The sequence below is a fragment of the Periplaneta americana genome, chromosome 14 (assembly GCF_040183065.1).
Source record: "Periplaneta americana isolate PAMFEO1 chromosome 14, P.americana_PAMFEO1_priV1, whole genome shotgun sequence".
In the NCBI taxonomy this organism is placed as follows: domain Eukaryota; kingdom Metazoa; phylum Arthropoda; class Insecta; order Blattodea; family Blattidae; genus Periplaneta; species Periplaneta americana.
In genome coordinates this window covers 51,915,456-51,933,832 of record NC_091130.1, presented here as the reverse complement: position 1 = coordinate 51,933,832, position 18,377 = coordinate 51,915,456, and the positions used below count along the sequence as shown (strand labels likewise).

The 18,377-nt window shown below is 36.1% G+C and overlaps 1 protein-coding gene across 5 annotated transcripts in view; it reads left to right on the top strand.

Moving 5' to 3' along the window:
• LOC138713276 (myocardin-related transcription factor A-like) overlaps window positions 1-18,377 on the top strand; it is a 646,210-nt gene that overhangs the window by 318,852 nt on the left and 308,981 nt on the right. Inside the window, exon 1 of one of the 5 annotated variants that reach the window (XM_069845241.1) lies at window positions 3,043-4,458. The exons of the other annotated variants lie outside the window; for them this stretch is intronic. Coding sequence (XP_069701342.1) covers window positions 4,392-4,458 — 67 coding nt within the window. The 5' untranslated portion in view covers window positions 3,043-4,391. Of the gene's footprint in view, window positions 1-3,042; window positions 4,459-18,377 lie in introns of those variants that run through there. 5 annotated transcript variants of the gene reach the window in all.

The following is an 18,377-nucleotide window of genomic DNA, read 5'->3' as shown; positions in this document are numbered from 1 at the left end:
GTCAGCTAAAATAAATTATTATTATTATTATTATTATTATTATTATTATTATTATTATTATTATTATTATTATCATCATCATCATCATCATCATCATCATCTCGTTCTCCTTGCATTTCCCTTTTTCCCCTTACATTCCACATGTTTTCCTTACATTCTCCTCTTCGCCTTGTATTTCCCTTGTTACTCTTGTGTGCCGTTATCAGTGAATTCTCCTGTTTCTCCTTGATTCATTTCTCACAGTATCCAGATGTAATTCTATTATTTGGATGTTAATGGTAAGTGCTACTGTACAGTATAATCGCTATGCTGTCGGGGGCAGATAAATAGAATAGACAGATTTATACAAAATATAGATAAAGTAGTGCGATTTCACAAACGATCCATTTTCATATTTTAATGTAAACAGTATAGTTTTTGTAGTCCCGGCCATCTATCAATCTTTCTACAGCTGCCTGCTTGATGGCATCCCCCAACTTCGGAAGGCCGTGACTACTATTCAATTTGACAAAGCGTTTTTGTCTCGCTTTGTACACATACATACTTGACCCATGAACACAAAGGGCTTTGCATAATTTACTTTCTAAATCTTTCTGAAAGAATTTACTCCCATTTTATTTTTATGGTGCAGACGTGATTCGTGAAACAGATGGAGGCCATTTATAAACCAGAGTATAAACATTTTGAAAGCGACATCCATGCAAAACTAATATTTTGATTGTGTTTATGAGTGTGATGCTCGATGTCTATGGCTTCGATGTTCTTGTTTTCGTGGAGACTAGATTTAGGTCTAATTTTGACGAATGCAATAACTTTATAGCATTATGAGGGTGTTTCGTACGCAATTTTTTGTACGACAGCATTATTAAACAATAATAAAGAAATAATATATCATTTGTAATGATGGGTAGTATCGTATCGTGGTCTATGAAGAATTGCTTGCTACAATAGTAGTGATGTATTAAATATTATTGCAAGAAAAATAATTTAATAATATTAACTTCATGGCATAAGTAATGCCGTCAGAATAGAAGTCGTTTTATTTTAGCCGCGATGGTAATATTTTACGGCATTGGTACAATAATGTGACATTTTCACTAACGATAAAGGCTGTTTGTAATGCTGGCACAGAAAGTTTTGTTTTAAGATAAGATAACTTTCCCCCCCCCCCCCATGTTAGACTAAGAACTTTTCAATACCTTCTTGTATAAGAATGTGTCTTCTGTAAACTTGACAGCGTAGAATATGTATTTTGGAATGAAAAAGTTGTGTGTGTCCTGTAATTTTGCGAATGTGTAGAGGTTCAAAAAAACGCGACTCATGTCTGCGATTTCGCATGTTGAAGTGTTAACGTGAACTGATCGTGTAGATTAGGAAGCACTGTGTTTCTGAAATATTGAATACTAGCTGAAGGCACCCGGCGTTGCCCGGGTTGTCCTTTTTGCTTCTTTTTAAAATTGAACTGGTTGTTAGACTTTTCGGAAATCTCGGAAACTCAACTATAGACGTTGCCCGGGTTGTCCTTTTTGCTTCTTTTTTAAATTGAACTGGTTGTTAGACTTTTCGGAAATCTCGGAAACTCAACTATAGACAACCAAAATGAATTGTCTTTAATAAGCTTTACGTGAATCTTTGCTGTTACTTAAAATCGAAAGGCATGTTAATGCGTATCATAGGAATGCGTGGGACAAAAATATCTTCTCCTTTCGTTTTGTGAGTTAATATTGTCACTTCTATTACTACGTTTTGAATGAGTTTTTTTCACACCAATTCTTGTTCCATTGCATAATTTTGGGGGGGTCAATATTTCGCAATAGTACTATTGGTAATTCACTATTAAATATTATGGTAGCAATCCTTGTGAATTCAAGAATTCAGTTGGATAAAACACAGTCTGCCCACTACCTACAACTGCATCAAGAAATTCATAATACGGTTCCGGACTGCGTAAAGATACCCGTTGCATGAATTAGGCTATCTAGTTTTAGCCTCCATGATTTGTATAATTTCGTGTTGTAATTTCCATGGCCTCATGAGAGTCGATGTTGAATTATAACAGACAATAATAAAGAACAAATGACTATAGAAGATTGCATTTTAGTATTATACAGGAATGTTTGATCGTATTTAATTTTATTTTTTTACTTTTTAAATTTATTTAACGTCCATTTGTACAATTTTAATGTAGCATATGTTCTTCTCCGGGTTATGAAGGTTAAATGTGCAAACTTTGGCAAATATCGGTCAAAGCGTGTAGATTTGTATTGAGTACATACATACATACATACATACATACATACATACATACATACTTCACCTGTGGAGTAACGGTCAGCGCGTCTGGCTGCGAAACCAGGTGGCCCGGGTTCGAATCCCGGTCGGGGCAAGTTACCTGGTTGAGGTTTTTTCCGGGGTTTTCCCTCAACCCAATACGAGCAAATGCTGGGTAACTTTCGGTGCTGGACCTCGGACTCATTTCACCGGTATTATCACCTTCATATCATTCAGACGCTAAATAACCTAGATGTTGATACAGCATCGTAAAATAACCCAATAAAATAAAAAAATACATACATACATACATACATAGCCACGTTGACTTTTATATGTAAGATGTAACCTTGGTTAAGTATGGTGAACGCTGTCCGTACTTGAAGGATACTTGTATGACATGTATAAATTTAAGTGTACTGAATTTTATCAAGTCTTGAAAGTCTTCAGTATGTCTGCAGTTCTTCAAGTTGTTTGAAACAATGTGTTCACTCTCACTTGCTTAGAAGTTTATACGTATTGTTCAGATACGACGGGGAAAAATTGCGTTGGCATTGGAAAGAGAAATAGCTAACAGAGTTGGAGAGTTGCGGGTTCGGGTCTGGTGCGGGTTTTTGAGAGTCGCACAGGACTTCTGCCGCCCCCGGTATGGCACGGGCCCAACTGAACATTCCAGGACGACGCGTGCCAGCGTCGCGGATACTCCCGAGCGTCGTGGCGGAAACAGCCGAGAGAGGCCTACAGGGGAACACAGCCGTCCCATCACCAGGGAGTAAGAGGCTGGGAGGTGGCGGGTTGGGCGCTGAGAAAGATGCGAGAAGCTCAACGCTTCGTACCGACGACGACGACTGTACTAGACACACGCTCGCTCATATTCAATTCTTCTACACTCGACGACACAAGCAAAAGTATCGACAAGTAGCACGCAGGGTGACGGAGAGAGAAAGAAGAAGAAGAGAACAAAACGATCTTTGCACTAAAGTTTCAAAAATAGAAAACTTTTTAGAAGCAAGAAAATACGTGGACGAATTTTATATGCCGAATACTATAAAACGAATAATCTGAAAGAAGGGGGCCATCAAGATATTATTAGAAGTAATTACCGAACTATATGATCATCTTGTCAATGTGGGATGTAAAGAAGACAATCAGCTGATGCGGAACCGTCGAGAGAGCTACGCCCCTTGCCGCAGCACATGGGCTATGTTAGCATCACTGAATAAATCGTGTTTTCTACCTACAATCTTGTCACGCGTCCTTGCGACCGTTCTGTGTAGCAAAGGATAGTATAAATTATAAACATCTCCCCCAAGATCTGCTAGTTCCAACTTTGAAACTTTCCATTTTTTATATTCCAAATGTATAAAAGTAATGTGAAAAGTATCGCCGGACTTGGAAGATGAAATCTCATAGAAAATATTTGTAGTATATGTGAGAATGGCTGTAGAATTGAAGTGTACAAGTTTATTTCTTGTTGTGATTCCGACTCAGAGACATTGTTAAGGACTTTTCGGCAGCAGTTGCCACAGTGTGGACCGATACAGTGGATGAAAGTGCATGGACAGTCATGGGTTTCAAATTTTATTCTGGTGTTTGGGATCAACCGTTTCTTCTTCCTCGGTTGCCGAAGTCTTAGTCCACGATGACATCTGTATCGAGTGAAGTGCCACTTCTAACGGTGCGTACCGCCGTGGATGACAGTAAGGATGGTGCTACCACGTTGGCGCCCCAGCGTGCTACAGGAGGTGACGTTCTTCCCCCGACTTCTGCGCCTCTGCAGGATCCAGCTTCCGTAAATTCTGAACCCGATGATGGCGAAGACGAAGAGGATTCTAACGCCAGGCCGTCAGTTCCGTGGTTCGCGAATCGTGGTTGCGGCGTAACTTCCGTGATCATCATCGTCCTCATCGCCGTCGTCTTGTTTCCGCCTGTCTGGCTGAAGTTAGCGGCTTGAGGGACTCGTGTTGTGGTGGATTTATTTGGTGATTGTAGCCGGTGTCGCGAGTGAGTGTAATTCTGATACTAGAATGATGAAAGAAGTGCTAGTTCCGATAGTTCCTGGCGGCCGCTAGATTTGCTGCTGCCACTCGCCGCCTCATCATCTTGTTCGTGTCGTCAGGATGCCCGTGAGCACCGGAGCCGGCTCTTCCACTGCCGACCGCGCCAAACGTTGCAAGCACTGCGAAGGTAAGATCCCAAGCACAATCTGTAATTTATTCTATTTGCTTAGATTATACAAATCCTCATAACTTCCAGCGAATGCAGATGGAGTAATTATACCACTGTTTCTAGTATATTCGTCGGTAAAACTTAACGTATGAAGTGAGACAAATCGGCAGCAGCTTTGGAGCTCAAAACATCCTATCAGCCTCAAGACCCTCTGTAATGGTCCGAGAACGTGCGTAGCTGTAGATTATCTTCCTTCCAATTTCCCGTCCTTTCAGTCAGTAAATGAGTCAGTCTGTCAATTTACCATTCTACTAAACCTTCAATCGAAGTTGTTGGAAATGACGTCAGCTTCTCGTTGTGGTTTAATGCATTTTCGCAGAAGATCTGAGGGAGCTTTTAAAGGAATTGTTTGATTAATAAATTTATAATCTGACTTGGATATTATGGTACTATTTTTCTCCCTGTTGCTTTGCCGTTTTACAGTAGTTTCCGAATGGATTTTGTGACATTTTTCCCAAATTGTTGCTGTAAATCGACGAGAAATGGACGTATACTGCTGTTACGAATGTTTCATTTTCTGTATATAATTCAACGCGTTTTTGACCCCGAATATTAAGGCGGAAGATTATTTACCCGAACGTACGTTTATTCACTTGCTATTGGTATGCAGTAATAATAATAATAATAATAATAATAATAATAATAATAATAATAATAATAATATTATTATTATTATTATTACAGTTGACATATAACTATATAAAGCCTGATGTTCTTATTGTATGAGTACTAAAATTGTTGGATTTTCATTCATTACTTGATAAATTATTAGTCTTTAGTAATCCTGTCGGTAATCCAACATATGCTGCCCTTTAGAAACATATATCTTCATTAACTACATTCATGAATATATTAAAAAAAAAAAAAACAATTTTTTGCCTCAGTTCTTCATGGCAGGAATGAAGACATGATAATATTTTTGCTGTATTTCATATTCAATTGGTATATTAATAAATTATAACTGGTATTTCGCGGACTCAGAATGACAAGGTTCTATCTGACATTTTTAGCAAAATTGAGATTTTTGTTCAATTGAATTCTGCTACTTCAGAGCTATCTACCATATAAATTATATGTTGATATCTTAGTTGTTGTTCGTGATAAAGTTAGTTTGAAAAGGTTCTTATCTGCATTGATTTTGTTAACAACCGAACTTTTAAAATGCTCTCCTGTAAAGTTTACTAAACACTAGATACAACCTTGTCATTCTGAACCCTCGATTTCTCTCTCGTATTATGAATAAAGTGCATTATTGATAACCATGCCGAAATACATTCGATTGCTGTAAGTCCACGTCAATTGTCGTCTTCATTCTCTCAAGAAGTGCATGTTTTTATAGTAATTGTTTCCATATCTATTACGTAAGCATAGCTGATGTCAAATTAAACTCAGATGTATTCAAAGAGGTTCTGTGAGCTTGTCTTTTATTGCTTTCGTCTCGTAGTAAGAACCATCAGTAACAATTACTCTCTACATATTGCACCACATGCGCTGTAATTTTGCAGTACTAACTGACTTGTTTTGTAACTTTGTGTACACCTAGTAGTTAATGGACTTCCTTATGGTTTCATTCTGCAAGATGTACCTTTTGTTATTGTTTTTGAACGGCTTCTCTTAAGTAAATGAGTTTTAAGTACTGTAGCGTCGACTAACATTGTTTTCATATTATGTTTATAACAATAGTCACAGGATTTTTGCACAGTAATATGAAATTAATATCTATATTTGATTCACTTTTCTGTTACAACTAAGATTATAACGCCAGGAGACATGTACTGTTTTTAATCCATTAACACGACAAACATTTTATTGACTCTGTTATATGTACACTGCATAACACAATATGGGCTACTTACATAGCTTTTTAACATGGGAAATCAATTACTTGCAAATACTATTTTTCTTTACGTTTCACACGAAAATTTGACAAGGAAAAATGTCAAGGGACTAAAAGTAAATCGATTTCCACTAACAACTATTTTATTTTCTTACTAGGTTCCGAGGAATTAGATGAAATTCTAAAGTGTAATGTCATGTCAAGGGTTCAGAACCATAGTGGGGTCAAGCGCCATTTACTAAAACCGTAGAAAACAAGGGTTAAAATAAAGTTATCACCATAATTCAATAGAAACATATAGCAAGTAATATAAAGTACACACATTAAAACTAAATGATATGTCAATCTTCATTAAACTATGGTATTCACTTGACTTTAACCATTGCTTTCTCCGTTTTTAATAAATGGCGCTTGGCCCACTATGGCTCTGAACCCTTCATATAATATTAAATTATGCTTTAACATTTTACATATTTTGTTCCTTCCACAGTTAGTTGCTTTTATTTCTGTTCTGTTTAACGTAGAGTTCCATAGAGCTCTGGCAGAAATAATCCGAGATATAAAATAATATTGTTAATAAATTATATTTAAAAAATTTCATTTAATGAATTCCTCTATATCTCTTACGAAACAAATAGTTTTTAGTGCATTGCGAGTATTTTTAGTCTCTTGACACGTATTAACTATTTTTCTGTGAAACAATCTTGGAAGATAATTTCAAATAATTATTTACTCTGTTTAATCTCTATACGTAAACTGCATTAGATACTACAGATATGCATACACACGTTTTATATGCTTGTACCATGTCTGCTACAAATATTCATTAATTTCCATAATTTTAATGATACGATAATTCACTTACCCTGTTCATGAAGCGCGACTTCGCAGTTCAGTGCGTGCTGTGTGAATGCATTCACAGTTCTGTCATGCGCCTGGTTAGGCGGCAACTTCTCCGTCCTCGTTCAAGGGCGGGTTGCCTACGTGACAGGGCCTGTCCTAAGTCGTGTTGGCTTCGTGTTGTACATCGTACATATTTACGACGTTGCGCAATACGGTTGTCTAGTAGAAGTAATGGAGGTTGTACTCCTAAGAGAAGCAATGCACTATACTGTACGGATGTCAGTTCTCAACGTCTTAATGCAGTGGGATTAGTTGCCAATTTAAATAAAAATTTAAGGAAATTAAAAATGAATATACAGCGCTCTAATATTGAATCCTTTATAATAGCCTTAATATATCAATGTAACATTTGTTTCCCCTTAATTCACTTATGATATAGAGTCGTGGGTATGAAATTGGGCAGTGAGAAATGGGCATAGTGACCCATTTTAATTGAAAGTTTGCTTGTTGGTAAAAAGGTTTGCTGTAAACTACACATGGTCGTGACAACTGAATGAATGGCTCGTGGTGATGGTATTTCCAGATAACTTCTTCCCAGTGCACTGTGAGTCTTTTAAAAATAAAGTGAGGGGGGCCCACTTGCTTAATTTGACATTTGGCATTAAGCTAATTCGTTGAGTGGTCGGCTGTTGGCTCCGTTGTCGGGTAGTTCAAGGAACTCTTTGACGAGAACCGGTCCACCAGGGTGAGACTTGTCAGGGGTGATAAACGTTGGGCTAGCCTACTTGTCATAGTAGTTTTAAACCTCGTGTTAACCCCCCTGCTACCAAGGTTTTTTGCTACTTAAAGGCTACAATTACCCCCATCAAAATCATGGCACCAGTCTTTGTTAAACACTTGGAATATTAACAATGCGTATATTATTGACTATGAACCTATACAAAATGTAAAAATATAAAATAATTTTCCACTTTTTTAAAATACAGGGTGATTCAAAAGTCCCGTTCCATTTTGAAAAAAAAAAAAACATGTATCAAAATTAATGAACTTCAGATAAGTTGGCGACACTATGAGAAAACATATCAGTAAAGTTAAACTTGCCTACCTTCCATTTGAAGGCAAACCCCTCAACGCTATATAATTTTCACAGGCTGGAAAAACAGTTACAAACAAAGAAAGTCGCAGGATTTTAAAAGAAATTGTAAGTCATTTCGGTTACCGTGTTTTTTAAATGTAAATATCCAGATACTATACAGTATATATATATATATATATATATATATATATATATATATATATATATATATATGCATCAATGAACATCTTCAAGACATTTGTTTATAATAAAATAATATCTTTAAAATTCTAAAGATGAATAAATAAAAATATAAATCTAAGAAAATAAAGTTCAGTTTTTTGCTTAAATTCAAATCTGTGAACACTATATTTACTACAACAAATATCTCAGAAAAAGGCTCTACTAATAATTATTTCTAACAAAATCACTTTTAAAATAAACTATAACACACAGAAATAAAATTTAGAAGAATTGGAAGCAAAGGTCATGATACTCATTATAATATAAATAGCAATATGAATAATGATATGAACAACAGAAAATAAAATAACTTGGAAGGAGACTATCTCAAAAATGTAGAAAATTAACCTACAAATTGAATTATATATACTTGAATTTTCACATCCTGGACACAGACTACCAAGGTGGGTAACAAGATCACACCATTTAAATAACGCTAATTACTCATTAAAGTAGATTAATTATTATTTATGTTATTCTTATTTTAAAATGTTTTCGCGTACTTTTTAATGTTTCTCCTCTTATTTCCTCCCTTTCATTCATTCATTCATTCATTCATTCATTCATTCATTCATTCATTCATTCATTCATTCATTCATTCATTCATTCATTCATTCATTCATTCATTCATTCATTCATTCATTCATTCATTCATTCAGATAGTTAGACGGATATGAATGAAATCGCGGACGGATGTGTGGTTGGTGAATACATAGATATGTAGGTAAGTAGTTAGGTAAAGGGAAAGAGAGAGTGATTAGCAGACAGTTTAAAACGGTTTTGTCATGTTTCTTGACTTCCCGTTAGTCGGAACTTGTTTGCCAGAAGTCACCATAGTCTAATGGATAGCGGTAAGATGCGAATGTTTGAATGTACTTCTCAAACCGTAAATTTCGCTATCAAGATCTTGAACAGGGATTTAATATACATAATCATTCACGTATCTCAGAAGAAAAAGTATCTGGTTGTGATATCAGGAAATCGCAGGGGACAGGCGATTGGTTCACCGCGGTCTATCTATCTCCCAGTGAAATGTGGAATATCCCAAACATTAGTAGACCAATTGGTGAGAGAGGCTCCGTCTGGTTGGAAAATTATAGATGGCTGCAACTCCACTTTGGAGAGTAGGTACCGTTCAAGCATGTCACAGTAAATTCTCTCTTTAATGCTGTCATCACTAAGGAAAACTGGATGTATCACGTTATTGTGCATCGTACCACACAGGACAGTACATACTTCTACAGGTGGTTGCAGCCATCCATAACTTCCCAACAAGACTGAGGGGCCCCCCATAGGTCCAATGGTGTACGGGGTATTCTGGATAGATATTTCCTTGGGAGATGGATAGGACGTGGCGGACCTATCGCCTGGCTCCCTCGCTTTCCTGGTATCATCCTGTTGGATTTTTCTTTTCCTTTGGTGTTATGTCATGGATGATTTGTACCAAAATCCTTTGAAGATCTTGTTACTCTTTCCAGAAAGATAACTTGAATGTATGCAAACTGTTGATGTTCATATGCTTCATTCGTGTTTGGGCATTGGAATATCGCCTGACTTAAGTACGCGGTGTGTTGTGCTAACCCCCAGGTAGGCGCAGTATCATTCTCACCGACACTACTGTGGGGAGCTCACTAGATCAGCCCTGGTAGGAATGTGGAGTAATGCCAATCCTATACGCAGGCAACAGCCAGTGTAATGCCACTCTTGCTCGCAGAAAACGACATAATGACACGCCATTACTTAAATTTACAGTAACTAACCAATGTGAAACATTCGATTAACTTTTAAAATATAAACTAACAGTTTCAATTTATACAATCTCACCGAATACAGAGCTAGTCTCAACCTACCTGATATTTTCAGCCACAGTGTAATTAAACATCATATAGTGACTCGATGTCATTTGTTTAGTGTCTTAGACTCTTAACTCATGCACACAACTGTGGAGTAACGGCTAGCACGTCTGACCGCGAAACCAGGTGTCCCGGGTTCGATTCTCGGTCGGGGCAATTTACCTGGTTGAGGTTTTATCCGGGGTTTTCCCTCAACCCAATTAGAGTAAATGCTTGTGTAACTTTCGGTGCTGGACTCCGGACTCATTTCACCGGCATTATCACCTTCACCTCATTCAGATGCTAAATAACCTAAGATGTTGATAAAGCGTCGTAAAATAACCTACTAAAAAAACCTACTCTTAACTCATAACACCTTATCTTATCTCTGATCAGTTCTAGGAAGAGCAGTATTCCATTCATCAATACTTCCCCGCATCGCACGTAATAAAAATACATCTCGCAGAGACTTTCTCGTCAGCTCCCCATTGCCTGTACTAAGGTTCGCTGCGTATCCATATTTCGTACAGGCAGCCCGACATGTCTCTGGACAAGTCCTCTCTGCACCTCACGGAATAATAATAGGAAAAATGTTACGAAGAAACGATGAAACGGACGAAAACCGGGAAAAATTCTGAGTGCAGACTTGTCCGCCGCAACTGTCACTATGGATTTTTTCTACACCGCGGAATCACCACAGAGGTAAAGCATGTGTCATAATGTGTCTATATTATGTCTTTGTTTTCTTTTTAATGTGCCACCCCTGATACATACTCAGAAATGTTGGCCATTGCCAACAATCCAATGAGGGGAGACTTTCAGGAAACGTCTGTCCACTTTCTTATATGACCGTCTGACATGGGCAGTTTGTGTTCCTCCAGCGTCACTCGTTTCGTCTTCGTCCAATGTTTATTTGTTTGGTAGCTTGTCTAGACGCTTGATATTATTTGCTTTGTGTGTTCTTGTGAACGACATCTTGTTTCCGTCATGTCTTCTATTGATTTTTGTTTGTGGTGTGACATCACTGAAATCTTTTTCGTGTGGTGTATTGCTTTTGATTTTAAGCCGTGCGGTGAATTGGAAAGTTTTTAGCGTTTCGAAAGTATATAGTTATTAGTTCAGACATAAGTTAAACAATTATCGGGAAGGACGTAAACGTTGCGATTGTGAAAATGCGATGTTTTGAAGAAAGCTTGACCAAGGTACAAGATTTGAACAGTAGATAGCAGAACACATAACGTGCAAGGGTATATAATTGTTTTGGTGTATGACTTTGCAATGCCATTGAGGTAACTGCTTTTGTAATCGCGTTGGTATTTCAGTTGATAGAGCACTGGCTCGAATCTCGGTGATGACAGAGCCATATTTATGGTGGACAAAAGTTCCTGAGAGTGTTTCTCGGAACTCTTTCAATGTCTTCCATAATTCTACTGTCACTCTTCAGTATTCTACATCATTCAGTAGTTCGTCATATTTGAGACTGGCGTACAGGCGCTATAAGTCCAAGGAGTATAGTATGCTTTCACGAGGTGGGTCGAAAGGGCCCTGTAGTGGAACTTCAACGGAACTTTAAGATCACCAGGCTGTAATTCTATTGCACTCTATGCCTAGAAGCACATCATTTTTAAAATGTAATATTACAGATAAGACCTTGAAACTTTTACCATCTATTAAACACATCTTTTTTAATATAAACATTTGGAAATGAATCCTCTGGGCGTGTTTGTTTATGATTACTACATTTTTAAATTATGAAGTGCACAGAAAACAAAAGAAAAATATTTTAAAATACATAGGCATTTCCTTTTTTGTCTAATTATTTATGTTATTATTTTGCTCCTATTTTTAGCTTATTTTTGTCTTTATTGATTTGATTTGTAATTCCTTATTTTACTGGTTTTATTTCTTTTGAATTGGGTTTATTATTTTTTCTTTGTTGTACTAGCTTAGGTGTATACACTGTTATGGTTGCTGGTTGATCATCTAATTCTAATTATCGAAACAGAAACACGAGGTCCAGTTTTTAATGTCCAAAATTTTAATATCCATTTTTTTCTGCCTATTACATGAAAATCCACTCAAATAAAGACCATAAATACTCGTATATGGCCACTTTATTTGAGCCCAAAAACACTCATTTTATGTCCACTTTTTTACGCCCACTACATGAATGTCCAATAGGCTACATTATGTCCATCTAAAATTTATGTCCACTTCACATAATTAATTAACCACTCGTCGTCTCTGCTTCTTCACCTTCATGTAACTTCAAACAATAATTGAGGATTCGGGAGTAAAACTTGGTAAGTGACGTTTAAGTGTTTTAAAGTTATTAGGTAGGTAAACATTTATATATGCAATAGAGTGTGTAGTTACCAGGAAAGTAAAATTTGTATACTTCTGCTATCTGTTGAGATGTTGGAAAACCAACTACTGCATTAGCCGCAGAATGTAAGATACCATATTATACGCTACATATCTTATTTTTGACCAAAATGTCAGTTATCACGTTTTACGCCCGAGCCCCTCAATTTTATTAATTATTTCTGCAAGTTATTGTAACTACGTTCATTTATTTTATGACAAAATAAGAATACCGCAGATATGGTAGGCTATATATTAGAAATATTTAATAAATCAATTATTAGTTTTGTTAAATAATGATTTATTAGGCTTATACATAAACCTGTATGATCTCATTCCTCCTTGTTTATACGGATTTAGTTTACAACATTTTTAAACATTTCTGTATAATCACAGCCGTTGTCGGAAGTTCTTGATTCTTTAATACTAGGGAAATATTAATACATGTTTCCAAATGTTATATATTATTTTTATCTACAAAGATCTATCAATATTGGCACTGAAAAGTTGTGTTAGCTTTGCCAAGACAAGACGAGGGGTATCATGTTTACACCCACAAAGCGATAGTGACTGTGTTTTTACGTCTCATTAAGCACTGCACTTCATTACTGGACGTTTGTGCCCGTTGAATTAGATTATGAGACTTTGAAGTTCCGCCAATTTGTGGTTTGAAACATTATGTTCTTTGGATATCAAATGTGTGTGCTTCTTATACCTACATCCATTGGATCTAGTCCAATAGGTACTTCCATTGATGAGTTTGTAACGTCCGCCGTTGGCCAGGTTTGTGGGTATGAAAGTGGCTGTACAATTTTGGCCGTATTTAATTTTATTAATTATGATGAATGGAGAAATAGTGTAGTGTTCGTCAGAGAAATGGCGGTATGTCCAGAACATTGGTTTCAAAACGGACCGACCCTTGTAGCTGATTTCAGAGTCACAGATTCAAATTTTGCTAGTCACAAAACACATCCATCTTGTATAATTAATTGTAACAATGAAATTTATAGCATTTGTTTGATTCTTACCGTCTTTGTTTCCTTCAGTGCCTCAAACTTACAGACGAAAAAGCTTTGAGAGTTTTATTTTCATCTGGCATCAATATTATATTTCTACCTCTATTCGGCAAAGATAACTGCGTATTTTTACATTAAATAGCAGTACATACCTCTGGCTTCACTGTCCATATTGAAAATAGCACAGTTTGACACAATACACAGCACAGGATTCTTTCTTATCAGCTACAAGGGTCTGTCCGGTTTTTTTGCCATTACTGTACATCCAAAAGAGTCCGGATTGTATGTAATATTAATCCTAAAATGTATATTAAATATGTAATAATCAGAATTAAACAACAGATTAAATATTATTTCAAAAGTTCTGTTTCAATTAAAGATAATTAAGGAAATTAATTTCATACAAATTATATATTTATACATATCACGATATAGTTTTTGGAGCGATTCCAAAGTTAATCAAGACATGAAGCATAGTGTGTCACAAGATATTTCTCCGTATTTTCAGGAATTAAGTTTCGTCGGCGATCGGACGGTATGTTCTCATATACGAGTAGTACTGAAAGCGGTCTTTGACATCGCATGAGGGTACGACTGCATATTTAAACAAATGAATGTGGTCGACAGCAGTTTTTTCTGTAGGGTTCCGCGTTTCTCCGTTGAGGATCTGGCTGACAGTAAATAAACTTGCTTAAGCACGATTTCTTTCAAGAACTGCTTCGAATTTTTTTTTGTTGTTCTGCGGACAGCAGTGAGTTTATTTTTTGCGTCACAGATGATGTCCATCGATTCTATGAGTAAAAGTCCCATAGTTTCCAACTTTTCAATGCTTTCGGAAAGCCAGTCGAAGTTGCAGTCCATATACTCCACTTCACAAACAGTTTTGTAATTCTGAGACACGTTACAAAAAGCAATCAAGTAATATTGGAATAAAAGGTAAAGCCACTGTCCAATATAACAAAACGTACCTTCTCTAGATCTCGGAAATATCGTAGATACCCACCCTTTTCTACTTCTTTGTAAACACCGGCTAAAAATAATAATAATAATAATAATAATAATAATAATAATAATAATAATAATAATAATAATAAATAAAAGTTGAGCTGCCTTCAGGCAGTAGGGCGACTTGAAATCGTTATGTAGTATTTTTGAGACCTCTCAATCACATAGGATTTTCCAGAGTTCACAACAAAATGCAAAAAGACAGGAATAGCAGGGAAATACCAGGTTGTCCCATCGTGAATGCTGAAATATACAGTGCGATCGAAAAGTCTCTCCGCAGTGCTTGTTTAGTCGAGAATCCAGTATGCAGAGAATTTAGATGTATTTGGTAGAGAATTCAAGTGGCAGCACTGGCCGCTAGGCATATGATGAACTGGTGGTGTGAGGTTGTCAAACCGGAATGAATGGGGGAGTACCAACTTTCTACAGGGTTGTATTCTAGGATTACTAGAACTAATAGAGCTGCGGAGGGACTTTTCGATCGCACTGTATATTCCACTATATACTGACAACTTTGAATTTAAAACTATATAAATATTTTTCTAATTTCATTTCAGTTTATGCTGAAATATTGATAATTTTATACAAGGCATTTAATTAAACGACATTTTGGGATGGATGTTGATTTTATGTAAAACTATATACCTATTGAAATTAGATATAATGGTCTTAGTGACATAATTCGTTAACATTTTGAGTTTTCAGAGGGATACATGCTAAGGAAAAAAATGTGCAATTATATAAAACTCAGGACTCATAAATTGCACTTGGACTCACAGGTTTGAATTCCATGTTTGATGTGGCATGATCGATACGATTTTGTCTGGAACAGTAGTTGTTACAATCTATCTGATGAAAAGTTTAGAACTATTTTGTTCCTGAATTTTGAAGTGCTACAGTGTTGGCGTACAATGAACCGCTATTCAGAGAAATCTCAAACTATGATCCATGTTCAGGTATACTGTACATGGCACCATCGTTTCTTATCGTGTTCTAAATTTCCAAGCCAGCACTGTGCTCTCTTTATTCTTTCAGGTTAAGAATAAAATTGAATACGTGAGATGCAATATTGTGTGAAATCGGAAGTTTAATTTACTGATTGGCATTATAGCATGGCAGAAGCAATAGTTATTCGGCAAGAAAACACAAACGAGGGAAACCTTCGAAAATTGGAGCGTGAACCTGACAAAGATTTAGGAAGCATCATTACGTTATTTGACAGCGAGTGGTAATGTAATGTTAACTTTTTAAATTTAGAATTATTTGTTATAAATTATCTTAATCTTTTTAAATTGGTTATTTAACGATGCTGTATGAACTACTAGGCTATTTAGCGTCGATGGGATGATAATGATAGCAAGATCGTATTTGGCAAGATAAGGCTGAGAATTCTCCATAGATTATCTGACATTTGCCTTACGGTTGGGGAAAACTTCGGAAAAAAACCTACGAGGTAATCAGTGCAAGCGGGAATCGAACCCACGTCCGAGCGCAACTTCGGATCGGCAGGCAAGCGCCTCAGCCGTCTGAAATATGCCGGTGGCTATATTAATGTTACAGCGATCATAGTTTTATTTTTTGTGGTCCATTTTAATGATGCAGCACTCGAATTGAAAGTAGTACCAGTAGCCTGCGTTATTGCTTCAATCACAGCCGTCGATTGTAAATGAATACAGATTGTTTTGTTGACATCAGAGTTAAAAGTGCACTGAACAGACTTTAGATAGATCTTCAAAAAGATTATTACTATTAGTATTTATTTATTTAACCTGGTAGAGATAAGGCCGTCAGTCCTTCTCTGCCCCTCTACCAGGAGATTCCAACTATAATATGAAGAATAAAATTAGAATTAGTATTAAATTTACAATTACAATTACAATAAAAATCAAAGTACGAAAAGATTACCTGACTAATTAAAGCTAGCTAATTTATCATAGAAAAACAAAGAATATTTTATATTTACTGAATTACAAATTAAACCTAGAATAAGAAAATTGTATAGTGATGAAATTACTGGATATTGAAATATTTTGTGATAGATTAAGGCAACTATTCACAAGAAATCAATTACTGATCAAGTGCCTAGTAAGTTTGCGTTTGAATTCAATTTTATTTCGACAGTCCCTGATGCTAGCAGGTAGCGAATTCCAGAGTCTTGGCAGGGCTATTGTGAAAGAGGATAGTATGATGTACTCAACAAATGGACGAGTTACGCAGTAATAGACCAATCGACAATTAAAAAAAAAAAAACAATGGAAATATTTGCAGAAATTTGTTGTTGACTTGATTATTTAACTTAGAAAAAATCAAGAATGCGATATCTGCGCTCTGCTGACATTTAGCAGCAAAATTCTTTTATTGCAATATTAAATCAATTGCTGGTTTGTTATTAAAAATCGGTTAGCACTTTTTATTATTATTTGCGGTATTTTGTGTGATAGCCTAGTATGAGTTACAATACTTCTTGTGTAAAATGTTTAATAAACAACCAGATTTACTTCAATGGTCACTATCTCGAAAACAGGTTTTTGTCGGTTGGTCTCTTATTGCGTAACTCCGTCCAAATGTGTGAACGGAACGGGCACATGTATACTCGTGAATAAAGCAGGACGACGTAGAGTTCTTCTATCATTTTCTATTGTGTGTGTATGTGTCTTTATGCCTGTATAATTTATTATCTAGAGTTTGTTGTCGTTGCCATCACTACTTTGTTGTTTTCATACTTCATTTTTTTTGTGTTTCTTCTTTTCCTTTTCGTCATCAACATAATGACTGTTTTCTTTTTATTTGTATACGATTTTCTTTATTTTTTGTGTTTTCTCCATTTGTCATTTTCTCTTTTATATTTTCTATTTTAGTGCATATTATTTGTTTAAAAGCAGGAGTTCATCTTTCCGTTCTTCCTCTTGTACAGTACAAATGATTACAAAATGATTGAGCCATATACTCTCTCGGAATTAACGAATATTCCTTAGCTCTGTACTCACAGGAACGCAGACACATAAACGTCGGTACCGGGAATGGAGTCCGAGTCTCCAGCACAGTAGCCAGACACCGTTACCGTTATATCTTAATGCAGCTCTTTAGAAGGGATTCAACTTAACTGTTAAGTGACGGGATATTTTAGTGAAACCACTTGACGTTATATGGCCTAAAGAGTATTTTCCAAGACGCCTAGTTTATAGTCGTAGGCGGCCAACCATTTCAGAACAAATTACTATTTAAACTGTTGCTGACGTCAGGTTTCTTGATTACTCATCAGTTGTAGTTATGTTTTCATCAATAGGTGAGTCGATTCGTTAACATCAAAAGGCTAGTATGGATGCGATGGTAGGTCCTAATCTGCACCATTTTCTCTTCTATAGAAAAGCCTTTTTTTTAAGTTCAGCTATTCATTATCATAATGTTTATATAGTTTTGATTCGTCCGTGTTTAAACACATTTCTGACATATACACAGAGTAAAGACCTATAGCGATGACTATGCTTGTTATACAAGAAACATGTGTGTAAATGTGTTAGTTAATGAAAAAATTTTCTACCAAGGTGGCTTAGTGGACTTATATTCGGGAGATTCCGGATTCAAATCCCGGGGTCGGCCGTTGTGATAGAAGTTTTTGCTGGTTTCCTTGAAAATAAATAATTAGAAGTTTAGTTATTAAG